Source organism: Zeus faber, assembly GCF_960531495.2.
Source record: "Zeus faber genome assembly, chromosome: 11".
NCBI classification, from domain to species: Eukaryota; Metazoa; Chordata; class Actinopteri; order Zeiformes; family Zeidae; genus Zeus; species Zeus faber.
In genome coordinates, this window is record NC_137205.1 from 22,886,381 (window position 1) to 22,907,678 (window position 21,298).

General features: G+C 43.3%; 1 protein-coding gene across 1 annotated transcript in view; it reads right to left on the reverse strand.

The window, feature by feature from the left end:
* Window positions 1-21,298, reverse strand: part of tmem104 (transmembrane protein 104) — a 72,035-nt gene that overhangs the window by 32,400 nt on the left and 18,337 nt on the right. Inside the window, exons 8-9 of the mRNA XM_080009179.1 lie at window positions 16,143-16,242; window positions 12,495-12,591 (exon numbers count right to left, since the gene is read on the reverse strand). Of these exons, the coding sequence (XP_079865305.1) occupies window positions 12,495-12,591; window positions 16,143-16,242 (197 nt within the window). The remainder of the gene's footprint in view (window positions 1-12,494; window positions 12,592-16,142; window positions 16,243-21,298) is intronic.

Genomic DNA, 21,298 nt, shown 5'->3' on the forward strand with positions numbered 1-21,298 from the left:
CAGACTTTCATGAAATGTGGTTTGGAGTTGGGAGAGCTGAGGTCTGCTACCCAGAGGGGTCCGGTGCGCCGCATCCATCAAGGCCACTGCACCCGCCCACTGGCGGACCTCAGGGGGGGCCCCGGCGCACTGATCCCGATTGTTATTGCTCGCCATTTTTTTGAGCTAAAAGTACCTGAACCACAACAACGTCATTACACACGGACATGATTGGGGTCTCTTTAGAACTGGGACGTTTCAGACGTCTTGTTGTTCCAGTTTGATCGATATCGATCTACAGAAATTAGTGGAAAACTGTGGTTAACTCCATTCATTTCAGGAGGGGGCTGCTTTGTGACATCATCCTCCAAAGTTATGAAAGTACAAGCTTCGTCTTTCGGAACCATTCCCATCCAGCCACTTGCGAGTACGACATCTAGACAGACAGCTTAAGTCGGAGCAGTGTTTAAAGGAAACTCAGAAAAGTAACTCGTGCTGCGTTTTCCAAAACCCCGGAAACTATGATTAATCTTTCCTTTGTGTCCACACTGCGTCTTCCAGGAACGACCGTAAATCTTAAAACACCGACGTTTAGGGATATTTTAACAAAAACAAAAACAGCCAGAAAAAATATTCTGTGTTTGTTTGCTTGCTTGCAGCTCCAGAGCAACGGGTCCGAATCGTGTCTGTTTTATTTTAGTCCCAAAGGTTTAAAAAGTTAAAGAAATGTCTCTGAGGGACATGCAGTGTTTAATCTGTTTGAATGGAACGGTGTTGTTGGGAACTTCCAAACGGAGTGATTTCCTTCCACAGAGACACACGCAACAAGTGTTTCGGCTTGTAGTAGTAATTCTGCGTGTCACCAGGACCCGAAAACTTGCGTCACCGCGTCATTATGTCAGCCAATGCTGTGCTCAATGGAAACTAGGCTTAGGCGATTCATACATGTAGGAAACAAACAAAAAGAAAAAGATTTAAAATAATAAGACAGGCACAGGAGCCTGCACGCACCGTTGTCTGGAGGAGAAACTGAGAAAACTCCTCTCTAATTCTCTGAGTGAGGTTTACGTTTTTCATTTTCCATACAAGTGAGAAACTAAGGAAATAAAATACATCTAAACCGTTCTCTGCGAGGTCATATTATATATTGCTACATTATCATCACAAGATTTGCATATTGAGTGGCAGGAACGTGTGGGAGGGAGTGGGTGTCTGAACACCTGCCCCATGGACCCCACAGTGCCCTTATCAGGCGGGCTTTATTTATTTTTATTTTTTAAATTAATTGGTGTCGAGGTAGCGGATTGCCAGGGCAAGACACTGTATATTCATATGGAATTCCTCATGAACCTCGCACCTCAGTGCACCTGCGATGTGTGCAGAGCAGCTCCACCGTGCTACTCTGTTTGCCCAGAGCGGCAAAATGCCTAGAACCGGAGCTGGGGATCCATTTTCTTTTGAGCACCTGCCCCTAAAATTCTCCACACGGGACTGTAGAGGGGAAGCGAGACCTGATCACTGGACAGCTCTGAGCAGATCGCTCTCACTCCCTCCCAGTTTCAGAACACGGTAAACTGCACTTAGACCGTTTTTCAGATTTTTCCTGGTGGATTAAAATAAATAAATAAATAAGTTTGCATCAATGTCAGTCATGATCGATGGAGTTAATCGCCGATGGACGATTAAATAGTGAATCAGCACAAGCCTAATTGAAACTAGTAGTAGTAATAAATAAGTAAACTAGTAGTAATGCTGTTGTAAAGACGAGTGACTGCACCAACTTTTGTAATGGTGGTGTCGATACGAAGTGATGTGAAAACTGAAATTCGTATCTAACATGACTGAGCTGGAAATCGTGTATTGCTGCCTGCAGCTATATTTGCTATTATTAATATTATTATCATTATATGCTATTATTATTACTACCACCACTACTATATTAGTTATTGACATGTTAACATAGTCACCTGCAAAAGTGCTGCTCCCTGTTATCCTCAGTTTACACATATACAGTATATTTTTATTCATTTTCTGTCTTTTTAGACGGGGAAGTTCCCCCCGGGGAATTGAGTGTTATCTCATTTTGTATATAAGTATGGCAGAGTCATAAGTACGGCATTTTCACTTATACTATTTTGCCACGGATTTAACCACTTCGATCAGATTTTGAAAAACGTTCCAATGATTCTTATCATAGCCTTAGTCTCAATAATACACCTTTGTTATCATTCCTAACTGCACAGAAAGAGGAAAATAATCCAATCCAAGTGCTTCTGCTATTAATTATGTATGTGACCCTGATAGCCATCTCCCTCAATGCAATTACAGTTATAACTGTAATGAGTAGGGCGGCAGCAGACCGTTGAAATGAGGGCTAGGGAAGATGGAGATTTGGGTAGCGGGGTTGGATTGCAGCTGTTCTCAGAAAAAAAAGTGCGGCCATTAGTATTTATAAAACATGCAAACATCTGTGCTTTCTCACTGTTTAGATGACTTATTATTTACCATGTACTGTCAAATACATTTCAAGATGGATAGCTGCAGTTTATGTAAGAGAGACTAAATCATGAGCGTGGCAACAACATACTTAACTTCGGCTACCTTTGCAACGAAAACCTAGAAAATAAAAATAAGTACCCTAAATACCCTTCATTTACCACAATGATAAATAGGAAGATTACCCTTGACTAATTTCCAAATTAAAAAAGCTACAATTAAAATCTGTTGGATTTAAGGCAATAACTGAGTGCTGAGTTTCAAGTGTAGTATTAAAAACCAATCAACTATTAGTATGTTGCTCTGAGGCTTCCAATTACATGTGACAGTACTTTCACTTTCTGAGAGGCAAGCCCAAATAACATTTCTAATATGCAGCCATTACCCCACGTAATGGGGGTGCCCATTACAAAGAAGCAATCATTCACCTCTGTGAAAAAGTAACAATCAACAGTGCGCGGTGAAAATTCATGGCGGGCTATGGATATTTCTTGGAAGAGACCTTAATTTTGCCGTGGTTTAATAGGGTGACTAAAAAGCTACTCCACTGTACTCCACTCCACCCATCCTTCCAAGTACTGTAAGACAGAGGGACGGGAAGGAGCATCTCACTTTATTTGCCAAGTAAATTGCATCAAAGCCCCGAATATGTCCTCTACATTTAACTCATCCTAAGTATAAGGAGCAGTGGGCAGCTATAGTCTGGTGCCCACGAGGCGGCCCAGGGTAGCAGTTAGCCAGTGAGCACAACATACAATAACAGTAAAGAGGGCTCAGGATGACCCTTATGTTTAAAATAGGGAGGCACAGATGCTTCTTTTTCCACCGGCCATACAAACACAAAACAATAGACATTTACGGATAAAGAGTACAGATGCAATCCATTACTTTTATTGAACAATATAGACTTTACCCTGCATTTTCTTATTGAACATGATTTTGAAATGTTTAATCAATTGGTTTAATCAATGAGCTCCTTCGGAGACACCCTCAGCTAAGCTTCTACAAAATGATTTACAAAATTTGTCATGTTTGATTCGGCTCAGATTTCTGTATTGAGGCAATTTTCCGTAAGATGTCCTGTGCTATCCTGGCACTGGACAGAGATTTGAAATCAGTATCTGTACAGGTGTGTCATGAGTGAAAAGTAAAGGAATAAATCATCCACTGGAATCCTGAATTGAAACATCAAACATCAACGTGCAATTGAAAATGACAGCGGCAGACGGTCTTTGTTATTTTTTTGCAGATTGCTGAAGGGCACAATGGGTCAGCGGACAGCACTTAAAGCAACCACCAGCGTCGCCCCCACAGGCTGAGATGAAGCTCCGTGATCTCATCCATCCAGAAAGACATTTACTCATTGGACGGTCACTGCCGCAGCAAACCAAAGGGTACAGGCGCAGAAACAGGCTCAAGCTCAAGGTCGCAGCAGGGCCGATTGTCGAGGTCAGAGTTCTGATCTGAGCCTGGGCCGAGGTTATTTTTATGGGAATCACGCTGCTTCTCCTTCAGCCAAACAAACTATTACACCACTCTGCACTGTGCTTGTGACATTGCGCTCACTCCACACTTTGCTTGGAAATTTTCCTGTTTGGCCAATACGTAAAAACCTTTAGAAAGAGCACTTCATCGTGTTAAGATCCAAAGCCTTGATCCCTCGGTCATATACATCGTACATATATTTCTATTTATCCTACACATTCCAGTCCCTTTGTTTATATGTATATATTATGTGTGTCCAATGTTTTATAAAAACATGGATACTCCTTTCTTCATTTATTATCACATTAGTATGATGTATAAATCCACCCCGCCCAATTTCTTACACATGCCAATATAGTCCTGAAGCTCAGAAGAAATGTGAAACTTGCAACGGACCAGTGTCATTTCATATGAATTATGTTTTAACCACAATAAGTTGTGAGTGTTGTGACCCTATATAATCTAAAAGGCAGTGGTTGATGAGTAAGAGGCGTATGAGTGTTGTCCTTGAAACAAATGACTCCTAATCCCTCCCTCCCTGACCTTCAAGTACCCTTGGCTCTATACACCGCCAGTCAGGAGTGCCAGTGCAGGTAATGCTGATGGGCAGCGTTGACAGCAACCCCCCCCCCCCGCCCGTTGCGTGGAGTGGACTCCCCCAGCAAGCTCCGTAGCTTAAACACCTCTTCCTGTGGAGGAAATCTCTAATAAACCATCTGGGTCTCTCTCTCTCTCCCTCTCTCCCTCCCTCCCTCCCTCCATTTTTGATGTTATTCTGTGGTACTTCAACCTGTCTGGGCTTTTTTTTTTTTTAATGATCAAACAGCGTGATCGTTTTAAAACGTCAGATCCTCTACAGAGAGCTGCGATTGAATGAAATACAGCTGTGCATCGATGACTTTCTTCCAAGACTAATCAACCGGCAGTGTGTACCAAGTATGAAACCAGGAAAAGACTGTACACAGTCAAAGAAACTCATTTCAAATGGGTTAAATGACAAACATCTCGACAGCAAATTAAATGTGATTATGTGAAAACAAGACGGGCAGAGCAATATAAAATAAAAAATAAAAAATGTAAAAAAGACCTGATGACACAACCATTTAGGATGTGTGGTGCAATAGGCTTCCACTCCAATTCTAACATCTGCATGTAGACTAACAAGTCAACAGTGCTGTGTCAGCCCAATCTACCTTTGAGTTGATACAGCACATTGATTTTCCGTCCCTTTCCCCACACCAGGAGAAAAATGAGTGAGCCATTAAAATTACAGTTGTTCTTCAACAGGGTGGTCAAACAGCTAAAACCAAGCTGGCCAGCGGCTATGATGAAGTGTGCTGCGAAGCTCTAATTGAAATTCCGAGTAACAACCGACTCCGGGACAATCAAGGACACTGGAGTTTAATTAAGGTCCCAGGATTCAGCCAGCTAGTGCCGAATCTCTCCCCAGAGAGAGAGCCCCGCCGTCACACACCCCCTGTAAAACTTAATCTGTACAACCAAAGCTGCGAAACGGCCGGGCCCGGCACCCGAAAGTCAGTTATGCAATTGCCGGGAAACAGTCTCCGCCTTTAGACAGAGGGTTGAATCCCAAAAAAAAAAAAAATGTAATTAAAAAAAAAAAAAAAAATCCCAGGAAACATCCCCCTTTTTCTAACAAGCACAGAGAATGTGCCAAAGCGTTGTTTTAAGAATCGATAGGTGACAGATCAAATTTCTACAGACTCGTGATACTGTTGATCTGTGAAGTAATTCTTGCCCCCATCAGGGAAGACACACACTGGGTGATCTTATTATTCAAAAATGCTGTATATATATTTTCAATTAATTTTGCCAGCATTCATTTTTCATATTTGTATACCAATTGCCTCCTAGCTTTAGAGGGATCCTTTCAACCCCCTCATATTGTTATTCCATTGTCTTCCTACAACTAATTGGCAGCTTAGGGTTAGGCCATGCAGGCCACCTTTTGTCTGCAAAATATACTGTAGGTTCTCTGAGACAGTAATTGTGATTAAGGTTTATTGACACGTCACTTAGAGCATTGTTGATTTGAAATGGACGGTGGTGAAAACACAATCTGATGTTCACTGTTACCCTCGACGAACACGAGGCCAATGCAAGTTAAATATTCAACATTTCGAAGTGGAATTGTCAGTTAAACCCCCCCCCACTCCCTAACAGAAATTCATCACAAATTCAGAAAATGTTGTACAGCTGATTGGGACCATCAACACTTCTTCTCACACGATGAAGGTCACCACCTGAGGTGTGAAACTGAGCGCTTACTTTGACAACTCCCGGTTTTGTGATTTGCCCCCTCGCAAATTTGTCGGCCTTGACCGCGACACGGCGCTGCGGGCCTGCGAATCAAAACCCTCTTAATTCTCACCCGCCTCTGATCCCTGCGTCCCCATGCACCGCCGCCTGCTCTTGCTCGTCGCCGCGGCGTCAATGGTTATGTTTTCCCCGCACACTTCAAGCGACTCCTTTATTTAGGATTCACCGCCACGCTCGCTTCCAAGATGAATCGATGCAAGGCTTTAATTGCCAGCGCACGTTGATATTCCGCCATACCAGCCTTGTAGATGTAATCTTTGTATTGGTTCCTAATCCAGTTTTCCTAATCTTCCCCCCCCCCCCCCCCAACGTCCCGGCAGGGTCTGGGTGTACTCTAAATCTAAGCACCCTCATCCGGGTGCAAAGCCCACACAAGTGTACTCGATAACCGGCTGCAACGTCGCAATTGACAGCAGGTTCTCCTGGTGTGAGTCCTAATTTCATTTCATGATACTGTGGCCGTGAGACTCTTATACTTTCCGCCGCCGTGTTTCTGCCGTTCAATAGTGCTGCTGTCCTTTTATTTGAGGACCGTGGGCCACAATAACAACGTATTGCAGTAAGCCAAACAATTCATTCCGTCGGCAGGTGGATTAAAACGATTGGCCTATTTACGCCAATTTAGGGCCAGAGCAGGGTCCGCGGAAGATTAAACAATAGCAGGTTTCAGGCACGGCGATTTACTCACCGTTCTACGGCTCTGCCCGTTGCACTGGGTCTAAATAGAGACAGCTGTTCGGCTGCCTAAAAATAACCCACAATCTGTTGTCCGGTCAGCCGAAGCACCGCAGTCACCACAAGAGTAACTGCAGAAGTTGGCATGGAGGTCTTTTGCAGATAATCTCACAGCTATTAAACCTGAACTGTGAAACCCCCCCCCAAAAAAGCACCTGTGGCTGTGAGTGGTAACTAAAAACCGATTCTACTTGTGTCGCAAACTGAGTCAAACTGAGAGGAGGCGTGAACTAGCGTGGGGCGGAAAATAATGAGAAATGTCTTTCTAGTCAGAAACAGTCACACCGCTGTGTCGCATTTTGTGGAGCTTGATTCATTTCCAGTTCCTGCATTCAAGACCTAACGACACTGGTCCCACACAAAAATGCTTGGAGCGGTGAACCTTGAATCTATTGGATCAAGGATTGATGGGTGTTCTTGGTAATACAATTAACTTTTTTTTTTTATATCGTGTTGAATGGAATGTAATCTCCCTTCATCAAGAAGTAGTGGAGTGCCGTGTAGGTTTAAAGTGGTAATGCACACAATTATTTCACACTTCTTTAGCTAGCACTTTTTTAAGAAACACCAATTCAATGTAATTGCGTTGTGCAGGTGCTACTCTATATGCAGATTTTCTCTTCAAGAATGCAAAGATCGGTCTTTGCACGAAGATGAGGGCAAACCCAGATGTAAAACTTTTGCGGTTTCTAATAGGATTCTGGGATTTGCGGTGCAATCCGTCCAACATAAATCTCATGGATTGCCACTTTAACGTGTATTTAAATGTCGCTTTGTTCGAGACCACCCCCACCATGTGTCTGGATGTGACCAGCGACCAATTGTGTTTTTCTTAAAGTGCTTGGTTGACAAAGCAGATACGTGTTGTGTTAGGTCAAGATAAAGTTCAGGAGAGGGAGAATGAGGGGCAAGGCTTTTAAGGTGTGCACAAACAACAATCTGTTCCGCTGAGCACAGGGGGAAGAACACCCTGGAGGAATCCATCAATATCAACATCTCCCTACTGGGTGTCAGTGACATTAGCCCCTCTGGTTTCCATGTCTCTTTTCTCCCACTCTTTCCTTCCCCTGTATACACCCTACCACCACCACCCACACAGGGATTAGAGCTGTGTGGAGTGCTGCCATAATCACTTGCTCTTTAATCTGTCCTGCCTTTCATTTACTAAACTCTACCAATGTTATGGCTACTGTAATGTGTCCGGCAACAATCCCTTTGACTCCCCTGATCACAACCAATGGACTTTTCTCCGTCAAACGGCAGCCCAGGAACAATACAACCCAGCCCTCCACAATTATTAGACTCCATTACGTAGTTGCAGAAGCAAATCTACACTTTTCCACATCAGTGTTGTAGCTTGGATGCAATATGGAAGAGATTAACGTCACGTTTTATTGAGAACTTTATCCTATATCACATTAAGTGCTTGGAGAGAAAACCACAAAATTACTAAATCTCTCAAAGTAATGAAGAGAAATTTTTGATTATATATTCTCAACTTAATTCATTTACAAATTTATGCATAATAATGTTGCAGAAACTTTATTTCACAGTGATACACCTCAAATACGATAAAAGATTTTATACATTTTTCATCCTGCCCTTGCTGTACAGTGCCTTACATTGCAAACCTATTCATAACTTTGACTCGTTAAAAAATCATTTTGCCCATTACGGCTGAATAATTTCAATGGCCAAACATTTAGCGGATCCTCAAACTATTGTATGGCTTTGAGGCCCTGACTGCTGACATGCCTGGACCCTCTAAAACAACTGAAAACTGGGAATAATAAAGTGTTATCTCAACCCACAGTAATAGAAAGACCCAGGGGCGAATTTCATAAAGGGATTGCGCGGCTTTTGCGTCCACTATACCAGCACAAATAACAGAAAAGGCGAGTGTCTAATTCCCAAAGCATCCGCAAATGGTGAAATGCACCGCTAACTGCACTGCCACACAAATAGTGTCTCGGTGCGGCGATGCAATTTTCACGTATTTAAATTAGATATTATGCATACATTGGTGAAAAATGGCCGCTTTCTATGCAAGACCCTCGTTGCAAAGAGCGTCCAATTCACGAACACCAGCACTAATAGCCAGACGCAGTTAGCATGAAAATATTAGCGTCTGCAGAGAGCTGGTGGTAATTGTGCGAGACAGAAAAAAGAAGAGAAAAGACAGCGGAGCGCGATCGTCTGCAGTGAGCTCGTGCACGGAAGCACATTATACACCCCTTGTGTCACGCCCCGACTTTCCCACTGATCTGTAAATAATATTTTGACATTATTATTACTGTCATGGCATCCGAAGGTAGCGATGCCTTGAATGGGTAGCAGTCCATGCTGGATTTCAAAACACACTATAAAGGCAACCTCTTGACACTTTGAATAATCAATTGTACAAAAAGGCGTTACAAACGTTGACAAAAATGGTTCTATAAATTCCTATCAAAATCAAAAGACATCCAAAAAAAACAACTAAAAGTGACTGGGAATAGCGATAAAGTGGTCAAATTTGGCATTGCACCTGCAGGGCCATGGACAGCTCCGCAGGCCACGGACTTTAACGTGCAGCGGCCTGGAACTTTGTAGAGTAAAATATGTTAAATGAACTGTTATCATTTCTACATTGTAATATTAAGATTCAGTGAGAACTAGAATTTTAAAACTTTAATACACATTTTATTCATGTAGTAAATGCACTGTGTGGGAAAAGTAACCCCCTCCCCCGCCAGACAATTTCCATTATTTCAAATCCCAAACGTCCAGTGCAGCCCCTTCAAGGATTGGTACAACTTAACATTTTATATACTGTATATACACACACACACACATATATATATATATACATACATACACATATCCACACATATATATACATACACATATCCACACACACACACACACACACATATACATACACATATACATACACATATATACATACATACATACACATATATACACATATCCCCACACACACACACACACACACATATCCCCACACACACATATCCCCACACACACACACACACACACATATATATACATACATACACATATATACATACATACACATATATACATACATACACATATCTATACACACACACACACACACACACACACACACACACACACACACACACACACACACACACACACACACACACACACACACACACACACACACACACACACACACACACACACACACACACACACACACACACACACACACACACACAGATATCACACACACGCTTGTTGACTTGAGTGAACGTTCATAAATCTTACACCCTCCAACGCCACAGCATGACAGTCGTACGTGGTATAATCAGACATTTGGTCGAGTACTGCGGGCGAAGGGCACGTTGTCCTCTGAGCGTCGCTGGCTCATAAAGTGGCAGCCCGGGCATACAAAGGAGAAATGGGTGTGGGGCAAAGCGGATGACACGTATAATACTGTCTGGGAAAAAAACTCAATTATTTAAGCTCATCATTGAGAATCCCGGCCCCTTGTTTTGGAGGCCAGAGTGTTTGACCTGTCCTGGGGCATGGCGGGCAGCAGGAAGAGCGGGACAGCGGCCAGATGATGCCGGCGCTGTATGCCAACAGGTAGCAATAAATGTTTTATCACAGCTCAGTGATATATCATTTATTTAATCACAGGTTCAACGGGGGGCCAACTCTAATAATATTCCTTGAGCGGAGAGAAAATATGTATAAATCTATCCGCACAAGAAAGAAATGCATTAGGGAGTGTAAAAGGACTAAATACAAGAGTGAAAAGTTCAGAAATGAATACGTAGAGGACTCTTTTTGTTTTTATCTTTCCTCAAAACAAACAGATCAGCTCCCCGTTCATGGTCTTTTTTGGCTCATTCCTAAGTACGTAGATCGAATAAATATATCTCCAACAATTGTCTTGATACTGGAGAAAAAAACAAAACTGTCTGCCGGGAAACAAATTCAACCCCTTTTTAAAATGTCAAAAATACTTTGACATTTGCTAAAATTCTACATCAAAGTATCAATATGGAGGTAATCTTTGAACGCATGAAATTATTTTGTTTCATTAATGATAAAATGAAAAACTGCGCTTCCTGAGTAGTATATGACTCCATGATATTTCAGAACGGTCACTTGAGGCGGTTTCTTGTTTATTCCAAACGTGAAATTGCAATTAAACCGTGAAGGAATCCGGGAAAGGAATCTGCCATTTTACTTTGGCCCAAAGAGGAGGTGCTTTTTGATGAGGGGTGGACGTTATAAACGCTGTGGAAAGTACACCGGTTGACTACAGTGACCTAACCAGTATAGCCCTAACAGATCTAAAGTAGGGTGAGAGTTAATATCCATTTTTCTATACATAGTATCAACTCTGATTATTTAAAACGCTTTATATACTATTTTTCCGCACTTTCAACATACAGGTACCAGCTGTGCTTTCTCTCGCTCTTCTCTCAGCCGGTTCACACACAGCGTAGGTTTGGGCCATCGTGCAAAATTCTAATCACCGATCGCAGATTTTATAGGCGGCGCGCGGATAGAATGTAATGTAATGCAACCAATGCGGTCTCCCCGTTCTAGAAATGCAGGATTTATTATTAACAAGTAAACTATTTACATCCAGTTACATCCAGTTACATCCAGCGGGTCCGTCGTCAATGTCGATCATGATCAATGGAGTCGACTCCCGATGGACGATTTAATCGTAAATCTGCCCAAGCCTACTACAGCGCCCACATAGCCCCACGTCCTCTCACTTGCTCACTCACAGAACGCTGCCAACAGGGAACGGGACACACTGTCTCTGTGTCAGGGGGGGCTGCGTGCAGGGCTGTGAGCGGGGCTTTCGTCGGAATGTGCGGCTTTGTGGCGCAGCAAAGTTGTTTTCCTGCTCCGTTACTTGCTCCGTGAGCCGGTCTAGCCATCCAGCCCATAGGGAACAATAGGAAATCCATGCCAAAGCTAATGCTATCTTGCTAGCCCTCTAGTTTGCCTGAAACATTCACACGGAATTGTTTTGTTTGTTTGTTTTTTTAGTTTTTTTTAATATATATATAAATAAATTTCACATTTTTTATCAAATTTATTTAATTACGATTATCAAAAATCGTGGAGGACAGCAAAAAGTCAAAATTTTAAGAAAAACAACATACCGTGATATATACCGTTACCATCTGTGCTTCAAACTATACAGTGATAATAATTTTTAGGCTACAACGCCTTGCCCTATTTTTGATAGATCTGATATATATAAAACCATGAAATACCGTGGTAGAAGGTAAGGTAAATATCAATCATCCTTTGCATGAATCCATATTGGATATATCTCCTAGCACTACAGGGGACAGTACGTACTGTACGTGCCCAGGCGGTGACAGAGGAAGCTGAATGTGTCAGCGGCACATCAGTGTTCCCACAGCGGGGCAGAAACACAGACCGACACTCACCAGAAACGCACTGTAAGCATCTTTCCTGGTGACAGGACCCCAACACTGATCTGTATCGTTGTACTTCACACTTCCAGCGCTGCACGAGTGGTTCCCACTGAACAGGAAAACAAAAACAGACGAACATTCAGAACTTGGAAACTTTGGGACACAATTTAATAATATACACGTGAAGGCATTTTCAAAACTCCAAATTAAAGCGTATTGACTGTGTGTTCATTCGATTAACTTATGCACTAACTAACCATTCACTTGGTCAAGAAGGAAACCGATTGGACACGATCATTCACATGTACCTTATGAAGCACAGTGTACATATGAATCAAAGAGAATCTGCGCGCGCGCACACACACACACACACACACACACACACACACACACACACACACACACACACACACACACACACACACACACACACACACACACACACACACACACACACACACACACACACACACACACACAAAGTGAACAATCAGTTCTCATAGTTGATGTGTTGGAAGCAGGAAAAATGGGCAAGCGTAAGGATCTGAGCCACTTTGACAAGGATTAAATTGTGACGGCTAGACGACCGGGTCAGAGCATCTCCAAAGCGGCAGGTCTTGTGGGGTGTTCCCGGTATGCAGTGGTTAGTTCCTAACAAACGTGGTCCAAGGAAGGACAAACGGTGAACCGGCGACAGGGTCATGGACGCGCATGGGCTCATTGACGTGCGTGGGGAGTGAAGTCTAGCCTGTCCGGTCCGATCCCACAGAAGAGCTACTGTAGCACAAAGTGCTGAAAAAGTGAATGCTGCTATGATAGAAAGGTGTCACCTTTCTATCATAACCAGAACACACAGTGCATTGCAGCTTGTTGCGTATGCAGGGCTAATTTGTGCCGGATCCTGCTGGAACATGTTCAGGGGCCTCCCGGATTGGGACTGGCACCTATTTGATTGGATCAGTCACCTTCGCACAGGCTGCGGAGCTGTGACTCGAGCTGCAAGCTCCTCGTTCCCCGTTTCTCCAAACAAAACAAACAGAAAGTGTTTTTAGATTATTTTTTATGGCTGTCCCCGAATCAGTATTTTGCCAGTCCTATCGGATTTGCAACCGTCTCCCTCTCCGATGGAACAGACGATGCGCGCTAGCGATGCGCGAGCCAGCGATGGTGTGCCTGCGATGGGAGCGCCAGAAACTTTTTTATTTTTTATTTTACGTCCTCCTCTCCTGATGGAACTAAACCGTGATAATGGGGACACTTTCTCGGTGACTCTCGCCCAGATTACCCCCTCTCCATGCGCTATGTGCAGAAAATAATCTTCATGAGTCGACGAGTCGTGCCCTGTTCCTCCGTGCCCCGTCCCCACACTATTTGAATTTATTTTTATTTTTATTTTTGGAGGAACGGTGCTCTGCTCTCTCGTGTTGCTCTCCGCCATCAGGGCGCACGGATTCACACATATAAATATATATTTATGATTCCCCTTATTTATAATTAATCATTGAAATGTTATCCCTGTGCACTTTGTAAACTTCTATCTGTTTTATCCTGTTATTTTAATGGACACTGACCGAAAAAAAAAAAAAAGGGCAGCTGGACTTGACTGGGATCTCAGGCGACTGACTGTTTTGGGTTTGCCCCCCGATGACTCGACTCGTCGACTTTCAGGGGGCAGCCCTATTTTTTTTTTTTTCATTTACGTTTCCTAATTGAACAAAACTAAAAAACGCCCTGTGCGTCCCGTGCCGCGTCACTCATGGCACGTTCCGTGACTTTTTCTCTCCCCCCCAACACGCCGGCTCGGCAACCTCTCTGTGTTCCGGCACCTCCTGATTTACAAATGAGTGCCTCAGAGTGCTGACCCCTGTCCATCTAGTGGATGATCTGGCTCCATGGGTGTGATACCGGCAGTTGACAAATCCTTACAGGAAGCATTGAATGCATGCACCGGTGCTTACGTGCGTCGTGGCTCGTGTCAGGGAACATGGACGATTACAAAGTGGCATCTAACCAACTGGTGGGGGGCTGTAAAAAGGAGGCAAAGCCTCGATACAGGGAAAGGAGGGAGTCTCCGTTTCAGCTGTCTGACACCGGACACATGTGGCAGGGATACGGACTATTACGGACTACAGAGGCAGGGCTACCACCACGGTGAATGCTGAGGCTCTCGCATTAGCCTCCTGGTTTGCACAACAGAACCGAGTTTCGCCGCCGGAGGTGAGCGCACATCTTAGAGCACGACGTGAGCAGGGCACTGAGACAGGTGAACACCGGGAAAGCAGCCGGTCCGGACGGCATCCCCGGACATGTTCTGAAGACCTGTGCCGGCCTGCTTCCCTATCAAATACAACCTTTGCCCGGCCCAGGCGCCCTTATAGGAAATTGGGGATGCGATACATCGAGATGCATCGACAATCGTTGACAGGTGAATTGTAATCGAATCATGAGGCCTGTGAAGATTCTCACACACGCACACGCACACACACACGCGCGCGCGCACACACACACACAAAATGATAGTTGTGTCCGTGCACAAAGTTTGGTTTGCATAAATGCGCAGTCCCGACCTCTGGTCTTACGGCATCATCAGCCCGGACGTTGCGGTCACGCACCGTCGATATAACCTCAAAATGATCGAATCGCGAAATCGGATCAAACACAATATCCGTAACAGATCTGATGAAACAGAGTCAATCAGATGAAACCACTTTGGAACGACCTGCCTGAGGCGACACGGCAGCAGAGTTAGTGATTTATTTTAAATCACTTCTCAAAACCCATTTTTATAGATCTGCTTTTGTCACCCCCTTTCTATACCTTTTTTTCTTATACTTACTTATCCATTCATTTTTTTTCCTTTTATTTCTTTTTCTAGTTATCATATTGTATCTATTTTTTTAGTCTATTTATCCGCTTTTAGAATTGAATGAATGACTTTAATTTGTGTTTATTTGTGTTCCTTGGCCTTTTAAATTCATGATCTGAACACTCTGCTTTTATTTCATCCGTCAAAGCACTTTGTAAACTGTGTTTTCATAGGTGCTATATAAATAAAGATATGATTATTATTTTTATTATAAATCGGCCTACCCCTAATAAACGCTGTACATACATTTCCAATACTTAGCAAACTAGTAGTTCTTGGTATTGCCTGAGAGTATCTGTGTGGAAAAAAATACTGATCCAATATCACAAAAAACACCTTTGGGACAATTATTATTTGTTATTATTTATTTGTTTCGTTTGGATTTTAACCCCTGAGGCCAAGTCTGCAACTTTATGAAATACCTTATTCACGTCTTGTCTGGTATACTAACTTGTAATAAAAATCCTGTCTGGAAGCCAGTCAATGAAACCCCGAACCCCAGAGCCCAAGCAAAGGTTTGGACGGCCTACGGGCCTCCACTCAAACCTTATTGTTGTATATGAAGGTCAAAAACAATAAACAGAGGGGACACAGAGGCTAGGGCTGGACAATACAGGACAATGGACTTACAGCACACCATGTGCGTATGTTTTCCTATAATATAATCATATTATTACAATAATGACAACAATCAAGACAACAAGATAAGACAACATTTGACTATATCGCAATGTCACAATAACCAAAATCCCAGATGATATCTATGGAAACAGTAGGAAATACGGTGATCTTACCAGGCAACTTCCATTAGAGATAGGGGCACAGCGGCAGCGTAGATGGCCAGGTCACCGTACAGATAGACTATGATGCAGATGTAGAACATGTTGACACCAACTGAAAGATTAAAACAAGAAGATTGAGTCAGAACAAACAGGGTCATTTTTATTTATTTTATTTTTTTTATTGATATAACAAATTTCATTTATTCTCAAATTTTAAAATTGTACTCTAAATTTAAATTGTACTTTTCGGCACCGACCAAATTACATTGTTACTACTGTATGGTAGTAACAATACAGTCGTTTGACTTAGCTCTCCTGGACAACCCAATCACTGAAAAAAAAAAAAAAAAGGTCACATCAGAATAAAAAAAAAAAAAAAAACACAAAAAAATAAAAACGTAGAAATAATTTGCTGCCAAGTCTGCCAAGCTTGAAAATGGATATTATGGAAAGAAATCTATTGTAGCCATGAGCAAATATGAGGTCACAAATTGATAGGCAAACCCATTTTCCATCTTTATCTGCTTCATAAAAACACCTGATAATGAACCATGATTGATAGAGGGCTGTCAAAGTTAAAGAAAATATCTTCCACACTTGGTATGTGCACCAAGCATGCACATTCATCGCCATACCGGGATTTCAATCAATACAGAAGCCTCACATCCCACTCCACAAGAAGTAATTATCATACAAGTTACGAAAATAAATAAATAAATAAATAGGAAAAAGGGAAGTCTCCTATTCACCGCTTCAAATGTTCCCACCCAGGAACACACAAACACAGACGTATACAAGCGTCTTCCCCAACCAGGCCGAGATCGAGAGCTTTCACCGAGATAGATCATTGTGTTGCGCCAGTCATCCATCATGCACTTGGGTTTTCAGGTGGTTGTTCAACGGACCAACAGACTTGCCAGGCCAATTAATTATTGCCAAGGAAATGAGACGGTAGAGTCCATTAAAAAGAAATAAAGAATGTGGAGGTTACAGCCTGACGGGGTGGACTCATTCCTCTGATATGAATGAAAGAGTAGCCAACAAGAATGCTAATTACACGACGCAATTACCTACTTAAATAGCGGGTTTTACTTTGATAACCAGAAGCAGCTATAAATCTAGCACCTTTCCACACCGTGGTGCAATAGGGCCGCTATTTTAAAAGGAAAAAAAAATGTCCTTTCAAAATATAAGTGCAAAACGCTTATTCTTTAATTTATTTATAGATTTATTTTGGGGCATTTGATGTACAAATTACAAGTCGGTGTCTACTGAATTTGAAATGACTTGATAACCCCCTGGGAAAAGGAGGCCTCGTCTAAGCTAAATGAAGCAGGCAGTCCAAATATCGCCCAGCTATGGAGAGAGAGCAAACTTTTATTTTTTATTTTTTTGACTCTTCCCACTCAGCCCCTGCACAACCCCCTTTTCCATTTCTGCATAATGTCTCCATTCGACCCAGTGTTGACCAAGCCTATTTGCATCTGTGCAGCAGATATGGGAAAACCAAGCCACTCTCCTCCAGCCCTGTCAGTGAGCGATAGCGGGACGAGTCGCTGCATGGCCAAAAGGATGCAGGCCTGTCAGGCACTGTAACTAATATCTCCCCATTACACACGGCCAGAGGCTCAAACGCTACAAAAATGGCTCCTCACCTAGGAGCTCAGCATCCCCCCCCCCCTCTGCAGCCAGGAGGCCACGTGGGCCGGGCGCCATTCCATCAAGGTGCAGCTTTCTGACTGGCAGTCGGACGAATTGGGGCTGTGTATTGTCGAAACCACAACACAAGGTTCACGATCACTTGTACCACAACACAACTGTGATACAGTTAATAGAGTCTTAAGTTGAGACGCCTTCCGAAATGGATCAATACGCATTAAGATGCAACACAAAAACGGATACAAAACTATATCATAATACAGAGTTACTGTACTGAAACATAGCCAAGTGGGGAAAAAAAAATACAACATTACAAACAATGTTTATCATTTGAATTTAAAATGACCTGTTTTGAGACGACATTCATTTTTTACTAGAATTACCTTCACCGAGGTCATTGGTTGTTGAACTACAGTGCTGTCATGACTAATATGGGACTGTAATATGGAATCAATATTTTAATCAGCGCTATACCAAGGTTAATCAAATGATATTACAATCTTTTGTGGATTAAATAGGACCTTTAATCAAGGTTATTCTCCTTTGCAGCAAAATAAAAATCTGCTCATACAAACACACACGCACACCCACCCCAATACAATACAATACAAAAAGACAGGCCACAGAACAGAAATCATCACTTTTTGGTAACGGCTGAACATAACCTCTATAGACTGCCCACAGTCTTGATATTGCCAACCTGCTCTATGGAGACGTCTTCCAAAGAAAAGAAGTTTCACACTTTGGACCCAAACTTGTATTGATCAGGAGAGGTGATCACCGTTAAGCCATAATAGCATTGTTCCCCGAAATTAAAGTGCATCTCTTACAGCGCTGACAAAGAAAGCTGTCCCGGTATTCTGTCATGGTAATTGCCTGGGAGTTAGCTGACACAAACATGTCCATTCATCCTCCTTGTGGCCCCGGGCGGTGCCTATTTCCCCGGCGTCCTTTTAATGTACAAGAATGACATTTGAGTAAAAAGTCAATTTAAAGTAGGAAAGATGGATGCATCTCCATTGAGCTCTGATTAAAGGCATACGCCCGGGACACAGCAGCAGAATCAGTAATCCCAGCCACCACCCTCAGGACGCCGAGGGTAGGACAGCTCGCATGCAAGGGGCGACCCTCCTGTTTGCACAGCCGCCATGCTGCCACGTCGCGTCGCATTACGACACACCGCGCCGCATAGCGCTGCGCAGGTAAGCGGCGGCGAGACGCGGCACGCGCGCAGGCGCAGGGCTCCGCCGCGCTCTTCTTTGCTTTGTGACTTTAGCCAAAGTCGTCTTCTAATCAACACTCGCATCAACAGTGTGAAGGTTATGGTAACACCTCTCTGGGAAGCTGCAGATAAATCCCCCCACCCCCGTCAAATCAACATTCCTGTCAGTGGCTGCAGGACGGCTGATGTCGTCCCCTCATGGCCTTATTCCAAGCTTGCTCTGCTTACATGACCGCTGCACGAAGAGGCTCAGACCGGGAGGAAGTCAAACCGCTCATCAGGGTGTCTCCTAACGTGGGAGACGTGTTGGATTTAATTGGCCGGAAAATGTAAATGGGGAAGCTTTAAAAATACATTAAAAAAAATTTAAATTAAAAAAACATGAGAATGTAAATCTGCATTGAAGGGACACGTTCTCCGTTCAAGCCGATCACAGCCAGGTAATATCTAAATATTAGTTCGACACTGAACAGGTTGCGGCTGAGTTGAGGAAAAAGAGCACAAAATGTCTCAAGAAAATGAAACTGAGCGTCCAGTTTGAATTGATGAACTGTACGGATGTGATTTTTTTTTTTTTTTTTTCCTTCTTATAATTTTGCTATTGAAGTGGCCATCCGATCCCGTCAGGACAGCTAACGTCTAGATTCCTTCTGAAATGTAACATTTTCCATAGCTTTTAAATCATTACCACTGAGCTAGTGTGTGCTTGGCTTGACCAATACCACTGAAGAAGAAAATTAAATCCGACAGCAAATTCAAATTAAAGACGGACCTCTCCAAAGTTGCTTTCACAAATGCACGGCAACCCTGAAATTATCCGTACATTAGCCGGACATTTAACTGACTTGATCCAGCCAGTACCCGCACAAAGTCAGCGTAATGAGCAATAGAGCGGTATGTGTGAACAGAGAAGGTGAGTGTCTGGAGAATTCACAGCGAGCGAGTGGCCCGTGTCGCATGTTGACAGCACAGCCACTTGCCAAGGGTGAAGAAGGGTAATTTACGGGCATAACATAGAAAATGAAGATAATATAGGTTTATATGGCAGACATGTCCAAAAACATGGAGTATCAACACAAAAAAAGTCACAACTACTGATTAGTCCGCCATCTTGGGTGGGGCGAGTATTTCCAATAGCCATGAGCGCGTCTAACACGGACAATCTCCGATTGTGTGCTACATCTGTGAAAGGGCAACTGCAGACATTGTCCGGAGTTCATGTGTGAAAGCAGCTCAAGATACAAGGAAAAACATGCAGGAGCATAAACCCTGAGATCAAGATTATAATGGTTTCACTTAACTTTTGCACTGAAACTTGTGGCCTTTGAGCTGAACCACAGCTAATTTTATGACCTGTCAAAGTCATCACATCGAAAGTAATCTGCGTGCACAAGCATCAAAGCTGCAGGTACAGGAGGGAACAAACCATCTTCACTGTGTGCAATGCTAAAACAAGCTGAATCTCCCGTTCCCCACTCGCCGTGCGCTGGGAACGCCGCCCATCCAACTAAATTCTCATGAGGGTTGCTGGGCGGTTCCTGGGTAACACAGGGAAGGAGAGGGAGCGATAATACTCCCAATCGATACCTCCTCTTGTCTCACCTACGCACAGTCCATTGCATGGTTGGAAAGATCCTCCCCAAACACTTATTTTAGTACTTTGACCTTAAATGGGACAATCAAGCTGAATTGCGACCAGGGCAAGCAGGGGCTTCAGTACCTAAGAGGATCTAGGAGGGAACGAACAGTGGGGAAGAATTAAACCAGTGTGCACCTTTGTGCGTTAGCAATAAGGGGGCATGTAACCGCTAAGGATGGGAATCATCACGGCACTGCAGATTTCATACCATTACAATTCATAGGTGTCGGTACAATGTACTGCTATTCTGAAATTTTTTGTGATTTGACTTGCAATTCGAATACTTGACCATGGACAATCCCAGACCATGGAAAACAGCTGTATCATTCTTCCACAGAGAATGAACACCATAATGATAATGCATAATGCCTCATAAGTCAAGTCAATAGCCGCCAGTTTTTAGGGCAACTATTGGGGGGGTGGATGAGATATAGGCGATCCTATAGGTGGCCGCCTAGGGCGCCATCCTGAGGGCAGGCGTGGAGAGGGAGTGATCGGAGCGCAGTTTGCGGACCCATCTCCCTCTCAGACGGTACGGACGATGGGTGCACTGGCGATGGGGTGCCCCGCGATCGGCGCACCAAAACACTGTGTTTTTATTTTAGATGTAGGTTATATTATTTAAAGTCTCCTTATGGAACAAAATAA